Source organism: Heptranchias perlo, unplaced genomic scaffold (assembly GCF_035084215.1).
Source record: "Heptranchias perlo isolate sHepPer1 unplaced genomic scaffold, sHepPer1.hap1 HAP1_SCAFFOLD_366, whole genome shotgun sequence".
Classification (NCBI taxonomy): domain Eukaryota; kingdom Metazoa; phylum Chordata; class Chondrichthyes; order Hexanchiformes; family Hexanchidae; genus Heptranchias; species Heptranchias perlo.
In genome coordinates this window covers 222,815-241,576 of record NW_027139378.1, presented here as the reverse complement: position 1 = coordinate 241,576, position 18,762 = coordinate 222,815, and the positions used below count along the sequence as shown (strand labels likewise).

The window sequence follows — 18,762 nt, the reverse complement described above, 5'->3', positions numbered from 1 at the left end:
CAAGAAGCTCAAGTGTTGAGTGAGAATACGAACACAAGAGGGTGTAACTACCCTCCTGCCCACACCATACAACCTAACCCTAACCCTAACCCTGACGCTAATGCAGCGTAACCCTAACCCACGCCCACAGAATCAGTCAAGAAGAGAAGCCCCGCTCACAAGCAGGCAAGTACAAATCATTCATTTGATGTAAATTTCTGTTATGTTAGTTTAAATAAAAATTTAACATATCTAAAAATAAAAAGCCAAGCAAGTGATTTAATTTAATGAAACTTACAGAAGTTGAAAGTAAAAAAAAAGTTTTTAATTTAAATTTTTTTTTAATGATCAAAAGATAAGAAGAGTAATTTGACATTTCACGTTTTTAAAATTTAATTTTTTTGTTGTTTAACAGTGGTTAACAGTCAGCACGCTTTTAAAAGGTAATGTAGGGCTGGTATTTTCCAGCGTACCTTTTGGTGGCTTAAGTATCTTAGTTGCAGCTGGGCAGATGGGTAAGTTTCTGAATGTTTCATGATTTCTATGATTTTAGTGTACCATGTCCCTTTAATTTGTAACTGTCAAACCACCAACGAACCAACGGAAGCAAGTTTGCGATTTCTGGGTTTTACTGCGCATGTCCGCAGGCGTGAACTTGCACAATCAGTGACCAGTTCAATTCGCAACCCCTCAAATAATGAAGCAGTCCGAGCCCGCATGCAGCAAGACCTGGACAACATCCAGGCTTGGTCTCATAAGTGGCAAGAAACATTCGCGCCAGACAAGTGCCAGGCAATGACCATCTCCAACAAGAGAGAGTCTAACCACCTCCCCATGACATTCAACGGCATTACCATCGCCGAATCCCCCACCATCAACATCCTGGGGGTCACCATTGACCAGAAACTTAACTGGACCAGCTGTATCAATACTGTGGCTACAAGAGCAGGTCAGAGGCTGGGTATTCTGCAGCGAATGACTCACCTCCTGACTCCCCAAAGCCTTTCCACCATCTACAAGGCACAAGTCAGGAGTGTGATGGAATACTCTCCACTTGTCTGGATGAGTGCAGCTCCAACAACACTCAAGAAGCTCGACACCATCCAGGACAAAGCAGCCCACTTGATTGGCACCCCATCCACCACCCTAAACATTCACTCCCCTCACCACCGGTGCACTGTGGCTGCAGTGTGTACCATCCACAGGATGCACTGCAGCAACTCGCCAAGGCTTCTTCGAAAGCACCTCCCAAACCCGCGACCTCTAACACCTAGAAGGACAAGGGCAGCAGGCACATGGGAACAACACCACCTGCACCTTCCCCTCCAAGTCACCATCCCGACTTGTAAATATATTGCCGTTCCTTCATCGTCGCTGGGTCAAAATCCTGGAACTCCCTTCCTAACAGCACTGTGGGAGAACCGTCACCACATGGACTGCAGCAGTTCAAGAAGGCGGCTCACCACCACCTTCTCAAGGGCAATTAGAGATGAGCAATAAATGCCGGCCTCGCCAGCGACGTCCACATCCCATGAACGAATTTTTTAAAATCGATTTGCCGGCGGAGAGACATGACGCCATTCAGGGACGGCGTCTGTAGGTGAGCAATATCTGGGCCATTATGTTCATCAAACAAAGCTCTCTGCAGGCTTTACTTTTATACAATATTCATTTTATATTCAACTTTTTACAAAATAAAATTAATTTCATCAGTCTCTGGATTTTATTGCCTCTCTTCCAATTTCGGGAACTGGTCATGGTAGCTCCTGAATAAATCATTTCAAACACAAAGGGCAAAGGTCAGTGATTTGGGTCATGGATCGTAATAGATCCCAACACAGCCAGCCCCACATTAAATCCCCGGCCCCGCAGTGCCCCACATTAAATCCCCGGCCCCGCAGTGCCCCACATTAAATCCCCGGCCCCGCGGTGCCCCACATTAAATCCCCGGCCCCGCGGTGCCCCACATTAAATCCCCGGCCCCGCGGTGCCCCACATTAAATCCCCGGCCCCGCAGTGCCCCACATTAAATCCCCGGCCCCGCAGTGCCCCACATTAAATCCCCGGCCCCGCGGTGCCCCACATTAAATCCCCGGCCCCGCAGTGCCCCACATTAAATCCCCGGCCCCGCAGTGCCCCACATTAAATCCCCGGCCCCGCAGTGCCCCACATTAAATCCCCGGCCCCGCAGTGCCCCACATTAAATCCCCGGCCCCGCGGTGCCCCACATTAAATCCCCGGCCCCGCGGTGCCCCACATTAAATCCCCGGCCCCGCGGTGCCCCACATTAAATCCCCGGCCCCGCGGTGCCCCACATTAAATCCCCGGCCCCGCGGTGCCCCACATTAAATCCCCGGCCCCGCGGTGCCCCACATTAAATCCCCGGCCCCGCGGTGCCCCACATTAAATCCCCGGCCCCGCGGTGCCCCACATTAAATCCCCGGCCCCGCGGTGCCCCACATTAAATCCCCGGCCCCACGGTGCCCCACATTAAATCCCCGGCCCCGCGGTGCCCCACATTAAATCCCCGGCCCCGCGGTGCCCCACATTAAATCCCCGGCCCCGCGGTGCCCCACATTAAATCCCCGGCCCCGCGGTGCCCCACATTAAATCCCCGGCCCCGCGGTGCCCCACATTAAATCCCCGGCCCCGCGGTGCCCCACATTAAATCCCTGGCCCCGCGGTGCTCCACATTGGGACCAACAATCCAACGTTTACACTTCGTTCACAGTTTGCGTTTCTTCCATTCAGGCTCATCGTCTTCCTCCTCTTCCTCACTCTCCGCTTCAGCAAATACCGTGTTTGGCTGGGTCCTAAAATCAGAAGTGAGAGAAAGTGAGCATGACAGAGCGAGAGGAGCCAGAGTGAGCGAGCGAGGGGTGGGGCGGGCGCGAGAGAGAGAGTGTGAGTACAAGAGAGATTGAGTGTGAGAGAGAGAGAGGCAGTGTTTGTGAGAGAGAGTGCGAGACCCCATCATTCCCCACCTCCACCCAAGGCCTTGCTCTGATCAGACTCACTTCACATAAGCAGGAGCCACCCAGTACGGGTTCTGTTCTGCTTCTTCTGCGTGACGCAAGATCGCTTCACGCGGATTACTGTCGTCTGTTTTATCCAGGGCGATGTTCTTCACAATAAACGATGATAATGTTCCCCCGTGAGTTCCAACTCGACCACCACGTCCTGTAACAGAGGTAAGATCAGCAGGCCAGAGACAGACATGCCCCCTGAACCCTGACACTGGCCACGACCCCCCGAACCCTCACCCTGGCTACGAACCCCCGAACCCCGACACTGGCCACGACCACCCCCCCTCAAAACCCTGACACCGTGCCCAGTGACACGGATACCTCACCGTGCCCAGTGACACGGATACCTCACCATGCCCGGTCTGGCCTATATGTGACTCCAGACCCACAGTAATGTGGATGATTCTTAATTGCCCTCTGAAATGGCCGAGCAAGCCACTCAGTTGTAAAAGCTCACTAAAAAAAGTCACAATAAGAATAAAACCAGACGGACCACGAGGCAGCGGACACAATAAAGGCAAACCAAGCCCAGTCGACCCTGCAAAATCCTCCTCACTAACATCTGGGGACTTGTGCCAAAATTGGGAGAGCTGTCCCATAGACGAGTCAAGCAACAGCCTGACATAGAAATACTCACAGAATCATACCTTTCAGCCAATGTCCCAGACTCTTCCATCACCATCCCTGGGTATGTCCTGTCCCACCGGCAGGACAGACCCACCAGAGGTGGCGGTACAGTGATATACAGTCAGGAGGGAGTGGCCCTGGGAGTCCTCATCATTGACTCTGGAACCTATGAAATCTCATGGCATCAGATCAAATATGGGCAAGGAAACCTCCTGCTGATTACCACCTACCGCCCTCCCTCAGCTGATGAATCAGTCCTCCTCCATGTTGAGCACCACTTGGAGGAAGCACTGAGGGTAGCAAGGGCACAGAATGTACTCTGGGTGGGGGACTTCAATGTCCATCACCAAGAGTGGCTCGGTAGCACCACGACTGACCGAGCTGGCCGAGTCCTGAAGGACATAGCTGCCAGACTGGGCCTGCGGCAGGTGGTGAGCGATCCAACACGAGGGAAAAACTTACTTGACCTCGTCCTCACCAATAGTATTGGAAGAAGTGACCACCGCACAGTCCTCATGGAGACGAAGTGCCATCTTCGCACTGAGGATACCATCCAACGTGTTGTGTGGCACTACCACCGTGCTAAATGGGATAGATTCAGAACATTGCTGCAGGAGTTCCTCAGGGCAGTGTCCTAGGCCCAACCATCTTCAGCTGCTTCATCAATGACCTTCCCTCCATCATAAGGTCAGAAATGGGGATGTTCGCTGATGACTGCACAGTGTTCAGTTCCATTCGCAACCCCTCAGATAATGAAGCAGTCCGAGCCCGCATGCAGCAAGACCTGGACAACATCCAGGCTTGGGCTGATAAGTGGCAAGTAACATTCGCGCCAGATAAGTGCCAGGCAATGACCATCTCCAACAAGAGAGAGTCTAACCACCTCCCCTTGACATTCAACGGCATTACCATCGCCGAATCCCCCACCATCAACATCCTGGGGGTCACCATTGACCAGAAACTTAACTGGACCAGCCATATAAATACTGTGGCTACGAGAGCAGGTCAGAGGCTGGGTATTCTGCGGCGAGTGACTCACCTCCTGACTCCCCAAAGCCTTTCCACCATCTACAAGGCACAAGTCAGGAGTGTGATGGAATACTCTCCACTTGCCTGGATGAGTGCAGCTCCAACAACACTCAAGAAGCTCGACACCATCCAAGATAAAGCAGCCCGCTTGATTGGCACCCCATCCACCACCCTAAACATTCACTCCCTTCACCACCGGCGCACTGTGGCTGCAGTGTGCACCATCCACAGGATGCACTGCAGCAACTCGCCAAGGCTTCTTCGACAGCACCTCCCAAACCCGCGACCTCTACCACCTAGAAGGACAAGGGCAGCAGGTGCATGGGAACAACACCACCTGCACGTTCCCCTCCAAGTCACACACCATCCCGACTTGGAAATATATCGCCGTTCCTTCATTGTCGCTGGGTCAAAATCCTGGAACTCCCTTCCTAACAGCACTGTGGGAGAACCGTCACCACACGGACTGCAGCGGTTCAAGAAGGCGGCTCACCACCACCTTCTCAAGGGCAATTAGGGATGGGCAATAAATGCCGGCCTTGCCAGCGACGCCCACATCCCGTGAACGAATAAAAAAAAAACAGATCTAACAGCTCAAAACTGGGCATCCATGAGGTGCTGTGGGCCATCAGCAGCAGAATTGTATTCCAGCACAATCTGTAACCTCATGGCCCGGCATATTCCTCACTCTACCATTACCAACAAGCCAGGGGATCAACCCTGGTTCAATGAGGAGTGTAGAAGAGCATGGCAGGAGCAGCACCAGGCGACCTAAAAATGAGGTGCCAACCTGGTGAAGCGACAAGTCAGGACTACATGCATGCTAAACAGCGGAAGCAACATGCTATAGACAGAGCTAAGCGATTCCACAACCAACGGATCAGATCAAAAGCTCTGCAGTCCTGCCACATCCAGTCGTGAATAGTGGTGGACAATGAAACAACTAACGGGAGGAGGAGGCTCTGTAAACAACCCCATCCTCAATGATGGCGGAGTCCAGCACGTGAGTGCAAAAGACAAGGCTGAAGCATTTGCAACCATCTTCAGCCAGAAGTGCCAAGTGGATGATCCATCTCGGCCTCCTCCTGATATCGCCACCATCACAGAAGCCAGTCTTCAGCCAATTTGATTCACTCCACGTGATATCAAGAAACGGCTGAGTGCACTGGATACAGCAAAGGCTATGGGCCCCGACAACATCCCAGTTGTAGTGCTGAAGACTTGTGCTCCAGAACTAGCTGCGCCTCTAGCCAAGCTGTTCCAGTCCAGCTACAAAACTAGCATCCACCCGACAATGTGGAAAATTGCCCAGGTATATCCTGCCCACAAAAAGCAGGACAAATCCAATCCGGCCAATTACCGCCCCATCAGTCTACTCTCAATCATCAGCAAAGTGACGGAAGGTGTCGTCGACAGTGCTATCAAGCGGCACTTACTCATCAATAACCTGCTCACCGATGCTCAGTTTGGGTTCTGCCAGGACCACTCGGCTCCAGACCTCATTACAGCCTTGGTCCAAACATGGACAAAAGAGCTGAATTCCAGAGGTGAGGTGAGAGTGACTGCCCTTGACATCAAGGCAGCATTTGACCGAGTGTGGCACCAAGGAGCCCTAGTAAAATTGAAGTCAATGGGAATCAGGGGGAAAACTCTCCAGTGGCTGGAGTCATACCGAGCACAAAGGAAGATGGTAGTGGTTGTTGGAGGCCAATCATCTCAGCCCCAGGACATTGCTGCAGGAGTTCCTCAGGGCAGTGTCCTAGGCCCAACCATCTTCAGCTGCTTCATCAATGACCTTCCCTCCAACATAAGGTCAGAAATGGGGATGTTCGCTGATGATTGCACAGTGTTCAGTTCCATTCACAACCCCTCAGATAATGAAGCAGTCCGTGCCCGCATGCAGCAAGACCTGGACAACATCCAGGCTTGGGCTGATAAGTGGCAAGTAACATTCGCGCCAGATAAGTGCCAGGCAATGACCATCTCCAACAAGAGAGAGTCTAACCACCTCCCCTTGACATTCAACGGCATTACCATCGCCGAATCCCCCACCATCAACATCCTGGGGGTCACCATTGACCAGAAACTTAACTGGACCAGCCAAAAAATACTGTGGCTACGAGAGCAGGTCGGAGGCTGGGTATTCTGCGGCGAGTGACTCACCTCCTGACTCCCCAAAGCTTTTCCACCATCTACAAGGCACAAGTCAGGAGTGTGATGGAATACTCTCCACTTGCCTGGATGAGTGCAGAGCCAACAACTCCCAAGAAGCTCGACACCATCCAGGACAAATCAGCCCCCTTGAGTGGCACCCCATCCACCACCTAGTGTGGGAGTTTGGTGAAGTGGGGGAAGGAGGTGCTGCTTTGCCTTGCTTTTCCTGCAGAGCGGTAGTGGACCTGAGAGTAGAAGACTGAGATTGTGGAATAAAAGCAGCAGCAGACCTGCAACAAGAGACAACTACTGTGCGACATCACAGGGACTTAACTCCTGGACCCAAGATAAATAAGAAGCAAAAAGTAATCCAAGTGGGACGTCACCAAGGAAGAGGTAAGTGATTGGCTGGTGAGTATTTTCCTGCTGAATTTGTCTAAGGTTAGAGTTTGTGGATTCTCTGGTCTCTGTTGTGTCGTGGGGGACTGCTGTTCAGCAAGGGCCCTTGAGTATACCTTTTTAATTGAAGTGAAATTGGTGGGATTCATTTAATTTGAGGGAGCGTCCGATAAAAGGCGGGATTTCAGAGCGTTGAGAACAGCTGAGAGGAGCCGAGCCGAGCTGCGACCGAGTTCGAAGTGACGTCAGGAATCAGATCGGGACGCGACACAGGGGAGGCACCTGATTGGTGAATAGGTTCAGGTGAGTATTTCTACTTATCGACAGTAACTGAAGTAAAAGGAAAGGGAAGGTCTGCTGGTCTTATAGGAAGTAGCGTTTATTTTTTAGTGAATCAAGGTCCCTAGTGTAGTTAACATTCTCTAAATTGAGAACAATTTAAAGGAGTAAACTCCTTAAAGGGAGTGGTAAGTAGTTTTTCTTTCCTTTTTTTTCTCTTGACATTGCAGTTGTTGTTAAGCTAACTTAAGGGTTAAGTCATGGCAGGAGATCCCAGAGCCGTGTCATGTTCCTCTTGTGAGATGTGGGAATTCAGGGCTCCTTCCTGTATCCCTGATTCCTTCACCTGCGGGAAGTGTGTCCAGCTGCAGCTATTGTTTGACCGCTTGACGGCTCTGGAGCTGCGGATGGACTCACTTTGGAGCATCCGCGATGCTGAGAAAGTCGTGGATAGCACGTTCAGTGAGTTGGTCACACCGCAGATAAAAATTACTGAGGGAGATAGTGAATGGGTGACCAACAGACAGAGGAAGAGTAGGAAGGCAGTGCAGGGGTCCCCTGCGGTCATCTCCCTCCAAAACAGGTATACCGTTTTGGATACTGTTGGGGGAGATGGCTCACCAGGGGAAGGTGGCAGTGGCCAGGTTCATGGCACCGTGGCTGGCTCTGCTGCACAGGAGGGCAGGAAAAAGAGTGGCAGAGCTATAGTGATAGGGGACTCGATTGTAAGGGGAATAGACAGGCGTTTCTGCGGACGCAACCGAGACTCCAGGATGGTATGTTGCCTCCCTGGTGCAAGGGTCAAGGATGTCTCGGAGCGGCTGCAGGACATTCTGGAGGGGGAGGGTGAACAGCCAGTTGTCGTGGTGCATATAGGCACCAACGATATAGGTAAAAAACAGGATGAGGTCCTACAAGCTGAATTTAGGGAGTTAGGAGTTAAACTAAAGAGTAGGACCTCAAAGGTAGTAATCTCAGGATTGCTACCAGTGCCACGGGCAAGTCAGAGTAGGAATGACAGGATAGCTAAGATGAATACGTGGCTTGAGAGATGGTGCAAGAGGGAGGGATTCAAATTCCTGGGCCATTGGAACCGGTTCCGGGGGAGGTGGGACCAATGTCCTAGGGGGAGTGTTTGCCAGTGCTGTTGGGGAGGGTTTAAACTAATGTGGCAGGGGGATGGGAACCGATGCAGGAAGTCAGTGGGAAATAAAATGGTGACAGAAACAAAAGGCAGTAAGGGAGAGTGTACAGAACATGACCGGACAGATGGTCTGAGAAAGCAGGGCAAAGACCAAGGGAAGTCTAGATTAAACTGCATTTATTTCAATGCAAGAAGTCTGATGGGCAAGGCAGATGAACTCAGGGCATGGATGGGTACATGGGACTGGGATGTTATAGCTATTACTGAAACATGGCTAAGGGAGGGGCAGGACTGGCAGCTCAATGTTCCAGGGTACAGATGCTATAGGAAAGATAGAGCAGGAGATAAGAGAGGAGGGGGAGTTGTGTTCTTGATTAGGGAGAACATCACGGCAGTAGTGAGAGGGGATATATCCGAGGGTTCGCCCACTGAGTCTATATGGGTAGAACTGAAAAATAAGAAGGGAGAGGTCACTTTGATAGGATTGTACGACAGACCCCCAAATAGTCAACGGGAAATTGAGGAGCAAATATGTAAGGAGATGACAGACTGCTGCAAGAAAAATAGGGTGGTAATAGTAGGGGACTTTAACTTTCCCAACATTGACTGGGACAGCCATAGCATTAGGGGCTTGGATGGAGAGAAATTTGTTGAGTGTATTCAGGAGGAATTTCTCATTCAGTATGTGGATGGCCCGACTAGAGAGGGGGCAAAACTTGACCTCCTCTTGGGAAATAAGGAAGGGCAGGTGACAGAAGTGTTGGTGAGGGATCACTTTGGGACAAGTGATCATAATTCCATTAGTTTTAAGATAGCTATGGAGAAGGATAGGTCTGGCCCAAAAGTTAAAATTCTAAATTGGGGAAAGGCCAATTTTGATGGTATTAGACAGGAACTTTCAGAAGTTGATTGGGAGAGTCTGTTGGCAGGCAAAGGGACGTCTGGTAAGTGGGAGGCTTTCAAAAGTGTGTTAACCAGGGTTCAGGGTAAGCACATTCCTTATAAAGTGAAGGGCAAGGCTGGTAGAAGTAGGGAACCTTGGATGACTCGGGAGATTGAGGCACTAGTCAAAAAGAAGAAGGAGGCATATGACATGCATAGGCAGCTGGGATCAAGTGGATCCCTTGAAGAGTATAGAGATTGCCGGAGTAGAGTTAAGAGAGAAATCAGGAGGGCAAAAAGGGGATATGAGATTGCTTTGGCAGATCAGGCAAAGGTGAATCCAAAGAGCTTCTACAAATACATAAAGGGCAAAAGGGTAACTAGGGAGAGAGTAGGGCCTCTTAAGGATCAACAAGGTCATCTATGTGCGGAACCACAAGAAATGGGTGAGATCCTGAATGAATATTTCACATCGGTATTTACGGTTGAGAAAGGCATGGATGTTAGGGAACTTGGGGAAATAAATAGTGATGTCTTGAGGAGTGTACATATTACAGAGAGGGAGGTGCTGGAAGTCTTAACGCGCATCAAGGTAGATAAATCTCCGGGACCTGATGAAATGTATCCCAGGACGTTATGGGAGGTTAGGGAGGAAATTGCGGGTCCCCTAGCAGAGATATTTGAATCATCCACCGCTACAGGTGAGGTGCCTGAAGATTGGAGGGTAGCAAATGTTGTGCCTTTGTTTAAGAAGGGCGGCAGGGAAAAGCCTGGGAACTACAGACCAGTGAGCCTGACATCTGTAGTGGGTAAGTTGTTAGAGGGTATTCTGAGGGACAGGATCTACAGGCATTTGGAGAGGCAGGGACTAATTAGGAACAGTCAGCATGGTTTTGTGAGAGGAAAATCATGTCTCACGAATTTGATTGAGTTTTTTGAAGGGGTAACCAAGAAGATAGATGAGGGCTGTGCAGTAGACGTGGTCTACATGGACTTCAGCAAAGCCTTTGACAAGGTACCGCATGGTAGGTTGTTACATAAGGTTAAATCTCATGGGATCCAAGGTGAGGTAGCCAATTGGATACAAAATTGGCTTGACGACAGAAGACAGAGGGTGGTTGTAGAGGGTTGTTTTTCAAACTGGATGCCTGTGTCCAGCGGTGTGCCTCAGGGATCGGTGCTGGGTCTGCTGTTATTTGTTATTTATATTAATGATTTGGATGAGAATTTAGGAGGCATGGTTAGTAAGTTTGCAGATGACACCAAGATTGGTGGCATTGTGGACAGTGAAGAAGGTTATCTGGGATTGCAACGGGATCTTGATCAATTGGGCCAGTGGGCCGATGAATGGCAGATGGAGTTTAATTTAGATTAAATGTGAGGTGATGCATTTTGGTAGATCGAATCGGGCCAGGACCTACTCCGTTAATGGTAGGGCGTTGGGGAGAGTTATAGAACAAAGAGATCTGGGAGTACAGATTCATAGCTCCTTGAAAGTGGAGTCACAGGTGGATAGGGTGGTGAAGAAGGCATTCGGCATGCTTGGTTTCATTGGTCAGAACATTGAATGCAGGAGTTGGGATGTCTTGTTGAAGTTGTACAGGGCATTGGTGAGGCCACACTTGGAGTACTGTGTACAGTTCTGGTCACCCTATTATAGAAAGGATATTATTAAACTAGAAAGAGTGCAGAAAAGATTTCTAGGATGCTACCGGGACTTGATGGTTTGACTTACAGGGAGAGGTTAGACAGACTGGGACTTTTTTCCCTGGAGAGTAGGAGGTTAAGGGGTGATCTTATAGAAGTCTATAAAATAATGAGGGGCATAGATAAGGTCGATAGTCAAAATCTTTTCCCAAAGGTAGGGGAGTCTATAACGAGGGGGCATAGATTTAAGGTGAGAGGGGAGAGATACAAAAGGGTCCAGAGGGGCAATTTTTTCACTCAAAGGGTGGTGAGTGTCTGGAACGAGCTGCCAGAGGCAGTAGTAGAGGCGGGTACAATTTTGTCTTTTAAAAAGCATTTGGACAGTTACATGGGTAAGATGGGTATAGAGGGATATGGGCCAAGTGCAGGCAATTGGGACTAGCTTAGTGGTATAAACTGGGCGACATGGACATGTTGGGCCGAAGGGCCTGTTTCCGTGTTGTAACTTCTATGATTCTATGATTCTATAAACATTCACTCCCTTCACCACCGGCGCACTGTGACTGCAGTGTGCACCATCCACAGGATGCACTGCAGCAACTCGCCAAGGCTTCTTCGACAGCACCTCCCAAACCCGCGACCTCTACCACCTAGAAGGACAAGAGCAGCAGGCACTTGGGAACAACACCACCTGCACGTTCCCCTCCAAGTCACACACCATCCCGACTTGGAAATATATCGCCGTTCCTTCATCGTCGCTGGGTCAAAATCCTGGAACTCACATCCTAAAGCACTGTGGGAGAACCTTCACCACACGGACTGCAGCGGTTCAAGAAGGCGGCTCACCACCACCTTCTCAAGGGCAATTAGGGATGGGCAATAAATGCTGGCCTTGCCAGCGACGCCCACATCACATGAACGAATAAAAAAAACATAGCTCACTGCACCCAGTAACACTTAGTTCACTGCGCCCAGTCACACAGGTCCCTCACTGCGCCCAGGAACACGGGTCCCTCACTGCGCCCAGGAACACGGGTCCCTCACTGCGCCCAGGAACACGGGTCCCTCACTGCGCCCAGGAACACGGGTCCCTCACTGCGCCCAGGAACACGGGTCCCTCACTGCGCCCAGGAACACGGGTCCCTCACTGCGCCCAGGAACACGGGTCCCTCACTGCGCCCAGGAACACGGGTCCCTCACTGCGCCCAGGAACACGGGTCCCTCACTGCGCCCAGGAACACGGGTCCCTCACTGCGCCAAGGAACACGGGTCCCTCACTGCGCCCAGGAACACGGGTCCCTCACTGCGCCCAGGAACACGGGTCCCTCACTGCGCCCAGGAACACGGGTCCCTCACTGCGCCCAGGAACACGGGTCCCTCACTGCGCCCAGGAACACGGGTCCCTCACTGCGCCCAGGAACACGGGTCCCTCACTGCGCCCAGGAACACGGGTCCCTCACTGCGCCCAGGAACACGGGTCCCTCACTGCGCCCAGGAACACAGGTCCCTCACTGCGCCCAGGAACACAGGTCCCTCACTGCGCCCAGGAACACGGGTCCCTCACTGCGCCCAGGAACACGGGTCCCTCACTGCGCCCAGGAACACAGGTCCCTCACTGCGCCCAGGAACACAGGTCCCTCACTGCGCCCAGGAACACAGGTCCCTCACTGCGCCCAGGAACACAGGTCCCTCACTGCGCCCAGGAACACAGGTCCCTCACTGCGCCCAGGAACACAGGTCCCTCACTGCGCCCACGAACACAGGTCCCTCACTGCGCCCAGGAACACAGGTCCCTCACTGCGCCCAGGAACACAGGTCCCTCACTGCGCCCAGGAACACAGGGAAAATGGAAGAGGGGGAGGAGTAGCCTTAGTGATTAGAGATTAAATCAATTCAATGATAAAGGAGGATATAACGAGAGGTAAGCAGCCAACAGAGACCTTATGGGTTGAATTGAGAAATCGGAAAGGATCTAAGACTATAGTGGGACTTGTATATAGGAGCCCTGGCAGCAGCTCTGAAGTGCTAGATTGTATAAATGCAGAGATTAGACAAGCGTGTAAGAAAGGCATAGTGGTCTTAATGGGGGACTTTAACCTTCACATAGATTGGCGAAAGCAGACGAGCAACTGTCAGAAAGGTAGTGAATTTCTTGTGTGTTCGGGATAGTTTTCTGCAGCAGTATGTCCTGGAGGCAACAAGGGGGCAAGCCACACTAGATTTAGTAATGAGTAATGAACCAGATTTAGTTAACAGCTTAACTGTGCGTGAACATCTATCCAATAGTGATCATAACATGATTGAGCTCAATGTAGTGTTTGAAAGGGAAAAAAGTGAATCAGCTGCTAAGATTCTAGACTTGGGCAAGGCCGACTTCAATGGGATGAGACAGAGACTGTCCACAGTAAACTGGGCAAATCTGTTAATGGGTAAAACGACTGATGATCAGTGGGAAATGTTTAAAGAAACATTTAACGTGATACAGAATCGGTTTATACCCGAGGGGCAAGAACTCTACTTGCCAAAAGAAACAGCCATGGACAACTAAAGAGGTAAGGGACAGTATAAGACATAAGGAAAGGGCATACAAAAAGGCAAAAAATGGCACAGGTCCTGGCGAATGGGAAAGATACAAAGATCAACAAAGGGTCACAAAACAGATAGTAAGAGCTACAAAAAGAGAGTATGAAAAGAAACTTGCAAGGGATATCAAAACCAATACGAAGAACTTTTATAGTTACATTAGGAGAAAGAGGGTGGTCAGGAGCAGTGTTGGCCCCTTAAAAACTGAAAGTGGGGATATTGTCATTGACAATGGGGAAATGGCAGACGTGTTGAACAATTACTTTGCGTCAGTATTTACAGTAGAAAAAGAGGATAGCATGCCAGAAATCCCAAGAAAACTAATATTGAATCGGGGACAGGGACTCGATAAAATTAACATAAGTGAAGCAACAGTAATGAAGAAAATAATAGCACTAAAGAGTGACAAATCCCCAGGACCAGATGGTTTCCATCCCAGGGTTTTAAAGGAAGTAGGTGAGCACATTGCAGATGCCCTAACTATAATCTTTCAAAGTTCTCTAGATTCAGGAACTGTCCCTCTAGACTGGAAAATTGCACATGTCACTCCGCTTTTTTAGAAAGGAGAGAGAGGGAAACCAGGGAATTATAGACCAGTTAGCCTAACGTCTGTTGTGGGGAAAATGCTGGAGTCTATAATTAAGGATAGGATGACTGAACACCTCGATAATTTTCAGTTAATCAGAGAGAGCCAGCATGGATTTGTGAAAGGTAGGTCGTGCCTGACAAACCTGATTGAATTTTTTTGAAGAGGTGACTAAAGCAGTGGACAGGGGAATGTCAATGGATGTTATTTATATGGACTTCCAGAAGGCATTTGATAAGGTCCCACATAAGAGACTGTTAGCTAAGATAGAAGCCCATGGAATCGAGGGAAAAGTACGGACTTGGTTCGGAAATTGGCTGAGTGAAAGGCGACAGACAGTAGGGATAATGGGAAGGTACTCACATTGGCAGGATGTGATTAGTGGGGTCCCGCAGGGATCTGTCTTGGGGCCTCAATTATTCACAATATTTATTAATGACTTAGATGAAGGCATAGAAAGTCTCATATCTAAGTTTGCTGATGACACAAAGATTGGTGGCATTGTAAGCAGTGTAGATGAAAACATAAAATTACAAAGGGATATTGATAGATTAGGTGAATGGGCAAAACTGTGGCAAATGGAATTCAATGTAGACAAATGTGAGGTCATCCACTTTGGATCAAAAAAGGATAGAACAGGGTACTTTCTAAATGGTAAAAAGTTAAAAAGCAGTGGATGTCCAAAGGGACTTAGGGGTTCAGGTACATAGATCATTGAAGTGTCATGAATCAGGTGCAGAAAATAATCAAGAAGGCTAATGGAATGCTGGCCTTTATATCTGGAGGACTAGAGTACAAGGGGGCAGAAGTTATGCTGCAGCTATACAAAACCCTGGTTAGACTGCACCTGGAGTGCTGTGAGCAGTTCTGGGCACCGCACCTTCGGAAGGACATATTGGCCTTGGAGGGAGTGCAGCGTAGGTTTACTAGAATGATACCCGGACTTCAAGGGTTAAGTTACGAGGAGAGATTACACAAATTGGGGTTGTATTCTCTCGAGTTTAGAAGGTTACGGGGTGATCTGATCGAAGTTTATAAGATATTAAGGGGAACGGATAGGGTGGATAGAGAGAAACTATTTCCGCTGGTTGGGGATTTTAGGAGTAGGGGGCACAGTCTAAAAATTAGAGCCAGACCTTTCAGGAGTGAGATTAGAAAACATTTCTACACACAAAGGGTGGTAGAAGTTTGGAACTCTCTTCCGCAAATTGCAATTGATACGAGCTCAATTGCTAAATTTAAATGCGAGATAGATAGCTTTTTGGCAACCAAAGGAATTAAGGGATATGGGCCAAAGGCAGGTATATGGAGTTAGATCACAGATCAGCCATGATCTTATCAAATGGTGGAGCAGGCACGAGGGGCTGAATGGCCTACTCCTGTTCCTATGTTCCTATATCTCACTGCGCCCAGCAACGCAGCTCCCTCACTGCGCCCAGCAACGCAGCTCCCTCACTGCGCCCAGCAACGCAGCTCCCTCACTGCGCCCAGCAACGCAGCTCCCTCACTGCGCCCAGCAACGCAGCTCCCTCACTGCGCCCGGCAACGCAGCTCCCTCACTGCGCCCGGCAACGCAGCTCCCTCACTGCGCCCGGCAACGCAGCTCCCTCACTGCGCCCAGCAACGCAGCTCCCTCACTGCGCCCAGCAACAGATAGCTCACTGTACCCAGTAACAGATAGCTCACTGTACCCAGTAACAGATAGCTCACTGTACCCAGTAACACAGGTACCTCACTGTACCCAGTAACAGATAGCTCACTGTACCCAGTAACAGATAGCTCACTGTACCCAGTAACAGATAGCTCACTGTACCCAGTAACAGATAGCTCACTCGTACCAGTAACATATAGCTCACTGTGCCCAGTAACAGATAGCTCACTGTGCCCAGTAACAGATAGCTCACTGTGCCCAGTAACAGGTACCTCACTGTACCCAGTAACAGATAGCTCACTGTACCCAGTAACAGATAGCTCACTGTACCCAGTAACAGATAGCTCACTGTACCCAGTAACAGATAGCTCACTCGTACCAGTAACATATAGCTCACTGTGCCCAGTAACAGATAGCTCACTGTGCCCAGTAACAGATAGCTCACTGTGCCCAGTAACAGATAGCTCACTGTGCCCAGTAACAGATAGCTCACTGTGCCCAGTAACAGATAGCTCACTGTACCCAGTAACAGATAGCTCACTCGTACCAGTAACATATAGCTCACTGTGCCCAGTAACAGATAGCTCACTGTGCCCAGTAACAGATAGCTCACTGTGCCCAGTAACAGATAGCTCACTGTGCCCAGTAACAGATAGCTCACTAGTACCAGTAACAGATAGCTCACTGTGCCCAGTAACAGATAGCTCACTGTGCCCAGTAACAGATAGCTCACTGTGCCCAGTAACAGATAGCTCACTGTGCCCAGCAACAGATAGCTCACTGTGCCCAGTAACAGATAGCTTACTGTGCCCAGTAACAGATAGCTCACTAGTACCAGTAACAGATAGCTCACTGTGCCCAGCAACAGATAGCTCACTGTACCCAGTAACAGATAGCTCACTGTGCCCAGCAACAGATAGCTCACTGTGCCCAGTAACAGATAGCTCACTGTGCCCAGTAACAGATAGCTCACTGTGCCCAGTAACAGATAGCTCACTGTGCCCAGCAACAGATAGCTCACTGTGCCCAGTAACAGATAGCTCACTGTGCCCAGCAACAGATAGCTCACTGTGCCCAGTAATAGATAGCTCACTGTGCCCAGCAACAGATAGCTCACTGTGCCCAGTAACAGATAGCTCACTGTGCCCAGTAACAGATAGCTCATTCGTACCAGTAACATATAGCTCACTAGTACCAGTAACAGATAGCTCACTGTGCCCAGCAACAGATAGCTCACTGTGCCCAGCAACAGATAGCTCACTGTGCCCAGTAACAGATAGCTTACTGTGCCCAGTAACAGATAGCTCACTAGTACCAGTAACACTACGGACTCAAGCTGCTGATGCAGGAATGAGAAGTGCATTGTACCTGGTCCCGATACGGGGGGTTCCGGCTTGTGGGATTTCACAGGATCAAGTCTATCTTTCTCCAACTGTTTCCTGGTACTTTTCTGTCTGGGTTCACGGAACATGGGAAGAGCATGAGCTGAAGGAACACAAAAGAATCAGAGTGTTATGTCAGAGTGTTACAGTGAGGGGTGTGGGATATATCAGTGTTACAGTGAAGGGTGTGGGGTATATCAGAGTTACAGTGAGGGGTGTGGGGCATATCAGGGTGTTACAGTGAGGGGTGTGGGGTATATCAGTATTACAAGTGAGGGGTGTGGGATATATCAGTGTTACAGTGAGGGGTGTGGGATATATCAGTGTTACAGTGAGGGGTGTGGGGTATATCAGAGTTACAGTGAGGGGTGTGGGGTGTATCAGAGTGTTACAGTGAGGGGTGTGGGGTATATCAGAGTGTTACAGTGAGGGGTGTGGGGTATATCAGAGTGTTACAGTGAGGGGTGTGGGGTATATCAGAGTGTTACAGTGAGGGGTGTGGGGTGTATCAGAGTGTTACAGTGAGGGGTGTGGGGTATATCAGAGTGTTACAGTGAGGGGTGTGGGGTATATCAGAGTGTTACAGTGAGGGGTGTGGGGTATATCAGAGTGTTACAGTGAGGGGTGTGGGGTATATCAGAGTGTTACAGTGAGGGGTGTGGGGTATATCAGAGTGTTACAGTGAGGGGTGTGGGGTATATCAGAGTGTTACAGTGAGGGGTGTGGGGTATATCAGAGTGTTACAGTGAGGGGTGTGGGGTATATCAGAGTGTTACAGTGAGGGGTGTACTTACGTGTGATGATGTAATCCTGTGTCACAGTCTGACTCTGTTTTGCTTTACGTTTTGTTTTCACGACACAAAGTTTAGCCCCTCTGGAAAACAGAAAGGTTCTGGTCAGTGAAATGTTTGATGTAAGAATCATAGAATCATAGAAGTTTACAACATGGAAACAGGCCCTTCGGCCCAACATGTCCATGTCGCCCAGTTTATACCACTAAGCTAGTCCCAATTGCCTGCACTTGGCCCATATCCCTCTATACCCATCTTACCCATGTAACTGTCCAAATGCTTTTTAAAAGACAAAATTGTACCCGCCTCTACTACTGCCTCTGGCAGCTCGTTCCAGACACTCACCACCTTTTGAGTGAAAAAATTGCCCCTCTGGACCCTTTTGTATCTCTCCCCTCTCACCTTAAATCTATGCCCCCTCGTTATAGACTCCCCTACCTTTGGGAAAAGATTTTGACTATCGACCTTATCTATGCCCCTCATTATTTTATAGACTTCTATAAGATCACCCCTTAACCTCCTACTCTCCAGGGAAAAAAGTCTCAGTCTATCCAACCTCTCCGTATAAGTCAAACCATCAAGTCCCGGTAGCATCCTCGTAAA

General features: G+C 49.7%; 1 protein-coding gene across 2 annotated transcripts in view; it reads right to left on the bottom strand.

Moving 5' to 3' along the window:
* Nucleotides 1-282: 282 nt before the first annotated feature.
* The window catches only part of LOC137311613 (WD repeat-containing protein 70), a 223,133-nt gene continuing 204,653 nt past the window's right edge, over nucleotides 283-18,762 (bottom strand). The window contains exons 15-19 of one of the 2 annotated variants that reach the window (XM_067978710.1): nucleotides 18,163-18,242; nucleotides 17,355-17,471; nucleotides 2,997-3,159; nucleotides 2,698-2,792; nucleotides 283-1,745 (exon numbers count right to left, since the gene is read on the bottom strand). In XM_067978710.1, coding sequence (XP_067834811.1) covers nucleotides 2,705-2,792; nucleotides 2,997-3,159; nucleotides 17,355-17,471; nucleotides 18,163-18,242 — 448 coding nt within the window. In that variant the 3' untranslated portion in view covers nucleotides 283-1,745; nucleotides 2,698-2,704. Of the gene's footprint in view, nucleotides 1,746-2,562; nucleotides 2,793-2,996; nucleotides 3,160-17,354; nucleotides 17,472-18,162; nucleotides 18,243-18,762 lie in introns of those variants that run through there. The other variant, XM_067978711.1, reaches the window with a different exon arrangement.